At 74.7% G+C, this 9,472-nt stretch overlaps 1 protein-coding gene across 1 annotated transcript in view; it reads left to right on the plus strand.

Moving 5' to 3' along the window:
- The window catches only part of INPP4A (inositol polyphosphate-4-phosphatase type I A), a 22,868-nt gene extending 17,979 nt beyond the window's left edge, over positions 1-4,889 (plus strand). Inside the window, 2 exon segments of the mRNA XM_039914175.1 lie at positions 3,341-3,570; positions 4,752-4,889. Coding sequence (XP_039770109.1) covers positions 3,341-3,570; positions 4,752-4,889 — 368 coding nt within the window.
- Positions 4,890-9,472: the final 4,583 nt, after the last annotated feature.

Below are 9,472 nucleotides of genomic sequence, written 5' to 3' on the forward strand. Positions count from 1 at the left end.
CCGAGACCGGGGCGACGGTCCCCGTCCGGGCGGGAGGGAGGACGCGGGTCGGGTTTCCGTCTCTCACGCGGGGCGACCGAGGCGCGGGGCAGGTACGGGCCGCTCCGCGACGGGAGCGCGGCCCCCCCCCCCCGGCCGAGCACCGGGGCAGACGCGAGGCGACCGAGGCTCAGGAAAGTCAGGCCGCCCGCTCCGTCTCCCCACCCCCGTCGCTCCCCGCCCGGCGACGGGCTCCCGGTCCGGACGGACGACGCGCCGGGTCGACGGGCGCGGGTCCGGCGGAAGGGATGGATGGGACTGCGGATCTAGACGCGGCATCGATCCCGCCGAGCGACGGGGGCCGGGAGGCGGGCGGGGCCGGACGGCGGCGGCGACGACGTAGGAGGCGCTCGACCAACCCGCGGCGACGCGTGATGGGAAACGGGGCCTCTCCCGTTCGGCGAGCCCGTCCGGGCTCTTCTTCCCGCGGCGCCCCGCCGTCCCGGCGCTTCCGTGCGCGTTCTTCTGTGTTCCGCACGTTTCCGCCCGGTGCCGAATCGTCCACTCCGAGGGCTTCGGACGGGGCCGTGCGCGTAGTAAGCGCTCAATAAATACCGTTGAGTGAATTCTCATGACTCTCTCTCTCTCGTCGACGAGGAGCCCGTCGCCTCGATCCCAGTTGTCGCGATGGAGCCGTCTCGCTCTCGTCCGTCTCCCCCGATCGGACCGGGATCCGTCGCCGTCCCCGAATCGTGCGGGCCGAGCGCTCGATAAATACCACCGAACGAGCACCCGTGACGCCGATCCCCCGCCCCCCCCCCCCCCCCCCCACCCGGCGCCCCGTCCGGACGGGCGGGCCCGTCGGGAGCGGGGGCCGTGTCCGTCGCGCCGTCCTCTCCCCGACGCTCGGTCCGGCGCTCGGTAAATACGACCGACCGGCCGGCGTCTCGGCGTCAGAGGGATCCGGGACGGGAACCGCGGACGACGACGACGCGCGCGGAGAGAGATCTCCGCTCCCGGACGGTAGAAGCCGTTCCGCCCGGCGGGTAGGACGCGGGCCGGGGGGGCGGGAGGACCCGGGTTCCGATCCCGCCGCCGCCGCGTCCCGCCTCCTCGGCCGGCGCCCACGCCGTCGCTCGGGACGGGGCCCGGCCCACGGCGGGCGCCCGACAGACACCGCGGCGGTCGGCGGCGTCCTCGCCGTCGGGGCCCGGCCTCCGTAAGAGGACGTGCGGGGGTTCGCGCCCCCGGTCCCGTCTGCCCGGCGCCGTACTGAGCGCTCGGGGGAGGACGAGAAACGACCGACGCGTTCCCCCCCGCCCCCGGAGAGCGCGCGGCCCGGGCGGGGAGGCGGACGTTCCTAGAGATGAATCGCGGCTACGGACGGAAGCGTCCCGGGGCGGTTGGGGGGGGGCGGGGGCGGGCGACAGAGCGGGAGCGAGTCGGGACGAAGCACGGAGGGAGCGGGACAAGGGGGGACGCGGATCGCGCCGGGAAAGGCCTCCCGGAGGAGACGACGAGGAGGACGACGACGACGACGTCGGTATCCGTTAAGCGCTCGCCGTGGGCAGAGAACCGTCCCGAGCGCCGGGGGAGACGGGGGCGGGGGGGGATCGGGTCGTCCCACGCGGGGCTCACGGACCTCATCCCCGTTTTAAGGACGAGGCGACCGGGGCAGCTGCCGCGCCGAGGCCCTCACGGAGAGGCGGGGGCCGGCGGGGGCCGGCCGGGAGTCGGGGAGAGAGACGGGGCCCGCCCCGCGGCGGCCCGCCGCCGCCGGCCGCCGGCTCGCCGGACGCTCCCCGGATCGCCTCCGGACGACGAGGGGGAGGAGGACGATCCGTCGGTCCGCCCAATGGGCTCCGCCGGGCGCTCGCCACGCGCACGGCACCGGACTAGGCGCTCGGGACGGGCGATCCGGCGCCGGGCTCGCGGTCTAGTCGGGGGAGGCGGACGGAAACGACGGCGCCCAACAGGACGCGGCAGCGACGGGCGGGATAAGCCGACAGGAGGGCCGTGGCGTCCGTTGGGCGGCCGCGGCGGGAACCGGGAGGGCCCGGGTTCCGATCCCGGGCCCCGGCGGGAGGAGGGGGGACCGAGACGGACCGCGCCCCACCCCGCCGGCTCCTAACGACACGGGCCGAGTCGGCACCTAAGCGCTCGCCACGTGCCGGGCGCCGATCCGCGCGCCGGCGGGGAGACGGGGTCGCCGGGCCGTCCCGTGGGAGGCTCCCGGTCGATCCCCATCGGACGGATGAGGGAACCGAGGCCCGGAGGAGGGGAGCGACCCGCCCGCGGTCCCCCGGCCGCCGAGCGGCGGGGCGGGGATTCGAACCCGCCGGGACTCGAGCCGCGGTCGACGGTTATGGTGGCTACTGCCGTTCCGATAGCGACGACGGCGCCGAGCGCCTTGCCGGGCGCCGGCGGGGAGACGGGGTCACGGGGTCGGACCCCCCCGGTCTTCAGGCCCGTTTCACGGACGGGGAAACCGAGGCCCGGGGAAGGGGGGGGCGCCCCCCAAGCCCGGAACCGGGAGAGGGGACGTCGGAGAGCGGCGACGGCGACGGGAGGGTCTTCCCGGGGGGCGTCCGGTACGCTCCGCCGGCTCCCTTCTCTCCGGTCGAGACGAGACGGAGCCGGGATTCCCGGACGGGCGCCGCCCCGGGCCTCCGCCCTTCCCGGTTCCACCTCGGAGAGGCGGCGGCCGGAGCGTGGGCGTCGCGGGTCGGGGGTTCGAATCCCCGCCGCCGGTCGCTCCGCCTCTCCGGGCCTCGGTTCCCTCATCCGGAAAACGGGGGCGGAGAGCGGGGGGGGCCTCACGCGGGACCGCCCGACGACCCCGCGTCTCCCCCGGCGCTCTCTGGGCCTCGGTTCCCGCATCTGTAAGATGGGGATCGAGACCGTGAGCCCCACGTGGGACGACCCGATTCCCCCGTGTCTACCCCGGCGCTTAGAACGGTGCCCGGCACACAGCAAGCGCCCGACGGACCCCGACGTGATCGTTCTCCGGGCCTCGGTTCCCTCACCCGGAAAGCGGGGGCGGAGACCGGGGGCCTCGCGCGGGACCGCCCGACGGCCCCGCGTCTCCCCCCGGCGCCCGGCACGCGGTAGGCGCCCGACGCTTACCGGCATCGTTATTCCCTGGGCCTCGGTTCCCTCATCCGGAAAACGGGGGCGGAGACCGGGGGCCTCCCGCGGGACTCCGGGCGGGTCACTTCACTTCTCCGGGCCTCAGTCGCCTCATCTGTAAAATGGGGTTCGGCCGCGAGCCTCACGTGGGACAAGCTCATCACCCCGCGTCCAGAACGGCGCCCCGCACGTAGCGGGCGCTCGACAGACGCCTACCTCGTCACCTCCCGAGGCTCCCCCCGGAGACACGGCCTGGCGCCCGGGACGGCGGCCCGCCCCCCCCCGCCCCCCGGTCGGGGTCCGCTGCGGGAACGTCCCCCTTCCCGGGCCGACGCGGACCCCCGAGGGAGAGGAGGGGACCGGGCCGCGGACGAGCGACGGCCGGGGCCGGAGGACCGAGGGGGCGGCGCTCGGGACGGCGATACCGACGACCACGGCGGTATCGGGGAAGCCGCCTACTGGGTGCCGAGCGCCCTTCCGAACGTCGGGGGGAGAGCCGGGACTGAGCCTCCCCGCCTTCCGGTCGGGGCCCGGGGTCACGCGGCCGGCCGGGGGCAGGGCCGCGATCGGAACCCACGGCCCCGGCCTCCCCGGCCCGGGCCCCGGCCGCTCCGCCCGTGGCGGGCGCCTCCCGGACGCCGCCGTCGCGACGCGGCCCGGGAAGGTCCCCCGGGGGGACGCCCCTCGTGGTGGTATTTGGGTGGCGCCCCCGAGGGGCAGAGCGTCCTTCGCCTGCTAAGAATAATGTCGGTATCCGATAGGCGCCCACGGGCAGAGCGCCGCTCTAGGCGCCGGCGTGACGCGTGTGAAGAAGGCTGGTATTTGGGAAGCGCCTCCGCCGGGCGGAGCGGCGCTCCGAGCGCTCTGTCCGCTGTCCCCCTTTGACAGACGGGGGAACCCGGGCCCAGAGAGGCGAAGTGACTGGCCCGCGGGGGGTCACGGGCGGCCGAGTCGGGATTCGAACCCGCGGCCTCGGCCTCCCCCGCCCGGGCTCGCGCCGCCGCTCTACCGAGCGCCCGCCGGACGCTCTGCGCTCTTCTAAGCGGCGCGCGCGCGCGCGACGGAGGCGGGCCGAGCGAAGGGCGCCGTGCCGGTCGACTGGGAGAGGGCCCCGAGGCGGCGGGGCGCAGCGGAAAGGGCCCGGGCCGGGGAGGCCGAGGCCGCGGGTTCCAATCCCGGCTCCGCTCGTCAGCTGGGTGACCGCGGGCCAGTCACTCCCCCTCTCTGGGCCCCGGGGACCTCCCCTGCCAAATGGGGATGAAGACCGGGAGCCCCACGGGGGGACCGCCCGATGACCCGGCATCTCCCCCGCCCGGCGCTTAGAGCGCTGCTCTGCACGCAGCGAGCGCTTATAACAGATGGGCAGCGCGGCGCGGTGGAGAGAGCCCGGGCTCGGGAGTCGGAGGTCGCCGGTTCGAATCCCGGCTCTGCCGCCCGTCGGCCGTGTGACCGCGGGCCAGTCGCTCCGCCTCTCTGTGCCTCGGTTCCCTCATCTGTCAAGTGGGGATGAAGACCGCGAGCCTCACGTGGGACCACCCGACGACCCCGGATCTCCCCCGGCGCTCAGAACGGTGCTCCGCGCGTAGTGAGCGCTTAACGGATACCGACACGACGATCACGATGATCGCTGTTGTTGTTATTAGACGTGCTCTCGGCCCATAATGAGCTTACAGTCCAGAGAACCCGGGGGCTTCTCTAATAACGGTGATGACGACGATGATGTCGGCGTCCGTCAGGCGCTAACTGTGCGCAAGGCACCGTTCCGGGGCGGGACGGGGTGACCAGGGTGTCGCACGTGGGGCTCCCGGTCTTCACCCCCGTTTTCCGGATGAGGAGACCGAGGCCCGGAGGGAAGCGGCGCGGCCCGGCGGAGAGAGCCCGGGCTTCGGAGCCAGAGGTCACGGGTTCGAACCCCGGCTCTGCCACTTGTCAGCTGTGCGACCGTGGGCGAGTCACTTCACTTCTCCGGGCCTCGGTTACCTCATCTGCCAAATGGGGATGAAGCCCGTGAGCCCCACGTGGGACCACCCGATTCCCCCGGGTCTCCCCCGGCGCTCAGAACGGCGCTGTGCGCCTAGTGAGCGCTTAACGGATACCAACGTTGTTATTATTATTATTAGAGTCCGAGGGCACGGGTTCGAATCCCGCCTCGGCCGCCGTGGGCCGGTCGCCCCTCCGGGCCTCGGTTCCCTCACCTGTCGGATGGGGATTAACCGGGAGCCTCCCCCGGGACCGCCCGATGACCCCGCGTCTCCCCCGGCGCCTACAACGGCGCTCTGCGCGTAGCGAGTCACGCTTACCAGAGACCGACCTCATTATTCGGTGACTCGTCCCGAGTCCCGCGGCGGACCGGCGGCGGCGGGATTGGAACCCGCGCCCCGTGCCCTCGCCGCCCCGCTTCAGCGCCGGGGTGGATTCGACCCAGATTTCATCCCCGCTCTCCCGAGGGGTTGACGTGACTCGCCCGAGGTCACGCGGTCGACGTTGGTTGGTATCCGTTAGGCGCTCACCGTGTGCGGAGCGCCGTTCTAAGCGCCGGGGGGGACGGACGGACGGACGCGGGGTCATCGGGCCGTCCCGCGGTGGGGCTCCCGGTCTTCATCCCCATTTGACTGGATGAGGTCACTGAGGCGCAGAGAAGCGACTCGCCCACGGCCGCACAGCCGACGAGGGGCCGAGCCGGGATTCGAACCCGTGCCCCGGGCCTCCCGAGCCCGGGCTCTTGCCGCCGAACCGCGCTAACGGCGGCGGTAGTCGGCCGGGCGCCCACCGTGCGCCGTCCCGAGGGCCGGGGTCGACGCGGGGCCCGCGGTCCCCCAGACGGGCCGGGAAGGCGGGGACGCCGAGCGCCTCTCCCCATTCCGGCCGACCCTCGGCTCCGCGGCCGGCGGCCGGATCCCCGGTCCTCCGGGACCCCCTCCCCGCCGGCGCTCCGGCGGCCGTCCCCCTCCGGCTCCCCCGGCCCGCGCGCCCCGTTCCCGTCGGGAATGCCGCCCCCGGCGAAGCGGGGCTGGAAGAGGGCGGAGATCGGACGGAGGCGAGCGGGAAGGGCGCCGAGCCAGGAGCCGGGGCGCGGGAGGGCGGCCCGTCCCGCCCGACGCTCCTGGGGGGGCGGACGCCCGGGATCCACGGGCGGGGAACGCGTCCCCTCACCCGTCCGGCGCTCGGCCCGCGGGAGGCGCCCGAGGGGTTCCCCCGACGGACGGGGTCGGGCCGAGCGCCCCCTCGGAGGTCGGGGGGGACGGCGGGGCTTCGGAACGTCGTCTCCGGCTCCTCGGAGGGCGGGCGCGACCCGGGGCCGGAGGGGACGGGGGAGGCCGGAGGTCGGAAAGACTCGAGGCGGCGGGAGGCGAGGCGGCCGAGACGGGCGGGATCCCCACGCCGCGCCCGGGTCGCGGCGCCGGGGGGAGGGGGGGCGGGACGGGGAGACGCCGGAGAGTTTCGCTCGGGCCCGCCGGAACCCGGTGGAACGCCGTCCCCCGAAGGGCCGCGGGGGGCCGGCCCGGATCCCGGAGCCGTCGGCCGACGGAAGACCCCCCCCCCCCCCCGGGGGTCCCGCTCGCCGCGCCTGTAACGAGGACAGTCGTGGCGGTCGGGGGCCGGGCCGCGGGGCGGATTCGGGCGGGTCCGACGGCGTCCCCGTCCCGCGCGGTCCCGACCCCCGCCGGACGACGACCCGACGGCGGGACCGGCCCCGGGAGACGGCGCCCGCCGGGGGAGGATCCGACGACGGGGGCGGGCGGGGGACCCGAGGGACCGCCGCGCGACTCGTCCGGGGCCGGGATCCGGGATCGGGAGGGCGCCGGTCGGCGGGCCCCACGGCCGGGAACCCCGAGCGGGCGGGGCCGCCCGACCTCGGGCGGGTCGCTTCCCTCCTCCGGCCTCCGGCCGCGTCGTCGGGGGGAGGGGGACGGAGACCGAGCCCCGCGTGGGACCCGGACGGCGTCCGGCCCGAGGGGTCCGCGTCTACCCCGGTGTCCGCAAGCACGAGAGGCGCTGGACACGTAGCGGAAAAGAGAGACGGTCCGGCGACTTCGCCTTCTCCGGCGGAGGGGCGCCGCAGCCTCTCGAGGGAGGGAGGGAGGGAGGGAGGGGGGGGATCGGCGAGAGGGTCGACCGGCCGTGTCCGGGGATGGCCGGGTCCCCCGCCGGACCGTGAGGCTCGAGGCCTCCCACCGACTGCGCCGCGCTCGCCCGAGCGTCCGGCGCGGTGCTCCGCGCTCGATGGACACCGCGGGTCGACGGCCCGGGGACCCGCCGAGGGAGGCCGGCGGTGGCCTCGAACCTCTCTAGACCCCGACGGTGGCGCGTCAGGCGCCTACCGTGGGCCGAGGGCTGTTCCGCGTGCCCGTCGCTGCTCTCCCGAAGCGCTCGGTACCGCGGTCCGCACCCACCGAGGCTCCACGGACCGACGCCGGAGCGCCGGGCACGGTGGGAGGGCGAGGACGCCGGAGCAGACCCCTAAACTCCGGCCGAGGCAGAGGAGTCTCTCCCAAGTACCCGGGGACGGGGCCCTGCCCCCGGGAAGCGCTCGACGCGTAGCTCCGGTGAGGAGGGATCCGGGAAGACGTCACGATCCCGAGCTTGGGGGACAGGGAGGGCGGTCCCGGCGTCCCCGGGGCCGGGGAGATCAGACGACGGGAGATGTTTCGGACTCGCTGTGCCCGAGGCGGTAATCTCCTAATGATTAATTTACTCATGACGAGAGCCATCGGGGAACGCGCTCGGCGCCGGGGTAGAGCCGACCCGCGGGTCGGACACGGTCCCCGGCTCGTCCGCCCACGTGGAGGTGTTTCGAGAAGTCGGAGCCCGAGGTGTCGGAGAGCGGTTTTCGTTTCGAAAACGAGAATTACGCGAAATCCACTCCGCCCCCCCCCCCCCCCCCCGCACGCACTTAATCCAGTCGCCCGTCGGCGTCGACGGCCCCGGATGGGGCCCATCTGCCCGTCTGGAAATCGGACTCGAAGACCTGTGTTTCTCCGGGGGCCTTCCGACACGGGTCGTCGGTGCGACCGTCTTTACCGAGCGCTCACCGTGCGCAGAGCGCTGTACTAAGCGCTTGGAACGGACGACCGGGCACCGGAGGGAGGCCAACGCCGCCCAGTAACGGGCTCACGGTCGCGAAGCGGGAAGAGGGCCGACAGAACCAGGAGACGGGCAGTGTATCCATTCGTTCGTTCATCCATTCGACGGCATTCACCCACCGCCGTGCGCAGAGCGCTGTCCCAAGCGCTTGGCAAGTGCGGTTCGGCCACCGACGGACCCCCTTCAACGCGGACCCGTCGGCGGTTGACGCGCGATCCGTCCATCCCCGGCATCTATTAGCGACGGCGGTTCTCGCTAAGGACTCACTGGGCGCCGAGCGCCGCGGGTCGGGTTGGACGCGGTCCCCGTCCCACGCGGGGCGCCGGTTCCCAGTCCCCGTTCTGCCGACGAGGTAGCCGAGGTCCAGGGAGCGAGGCGAGCCGCCCGAGGTCACACGGCGGGAGATGGGAACCCAGGTCCTCCTGCCTCCCGGGCTCCGACCGCCAAGCCGCGCTCACTGCGGGCCCGGCGCTCCACCGCAGGCCAACGCGAGACGACGAAGTCAGGTTCCCGGCCCGCCGCGCGCTTACGGTCTAGAGGGGGTGGAGACGGGCGTCGGTAGGGGAAGGGAATCTCCGATTCGAGGCGCCGAGGCGCCGCGGGGCTGGGCACGGAGTGAATATCCCAGGTCCCAAACCCGCAGACGCCGCAGGGCACGCGGGGCCGGGAGAAGGGGGCTCGAGGGGCTTCCGGGAGGAGCCGGGACCCCGGCGAGGCTCCGAGGGTGGGGAGGGTCGGGGGTCTGGCGGGAGGGGGGGCGGGGGGAGGCGGGAAGGGGGTCGGCGGGGCGCGGAGGCCGGGATCGGGGCGGGCGGTGCCGGCCGGGGTACGTCGGGGAGGAGGGGGAGGGCCGCCGGGTCAGCTTTCAGGCCGAGGGAAAGGAGTCTCCGTTGGCCGGGGGGGGGGACGGCGGACGCCGCAACGGTCGGCGGCGGCGCGCCGGCTTCTCGGGGCCCGTCTCTCGGCCGCGGGGCGGGGGGGGCGCCGGCGCGGACCCGGCGAGCCGTTCGTCTTCAACCTACGGGGGTCGCTTTGCGCCGGGCCGCAGGGTCTCTCCCGTTGCGTTTGTCTTCCGTCTCCCGCCGCCCCGTAACCGTGCCGGTTTCGGTCTGCCGTTCCGACGCCGCCCCCGTCTCCGCTCCCCGTCTTCTCCCCGGGGCCGTCTCGGCCCCGATCCCGCTCCTCCCGTCGATCGGCCGTCTCCGTCGGCGCGTCTCCCCCTCCCGCCCCTTTTCTTTCTCGCTTGCTCACATTCGCTATCCGTTCGGGCGGCTCCTCC

The sequence above is a fragment of the Ornithorhynchus anatinus genome, chromosome 15 (genome assembly GCF_004115215.2).
Source record: "Ornithorhynchus anatinus isolate Pmale09 chromosome 15, mOrnAna1.pri.v4, whole genome shotgun sequence".
Taxonomy (NCBI): domain Eukaryota; kingdom Metazoa; phylum Chordata; class Mammalia; order Monotremata; family Ornithorhynchidae; genus Ornithorhynchus; species Ornithorhynchus anatinus.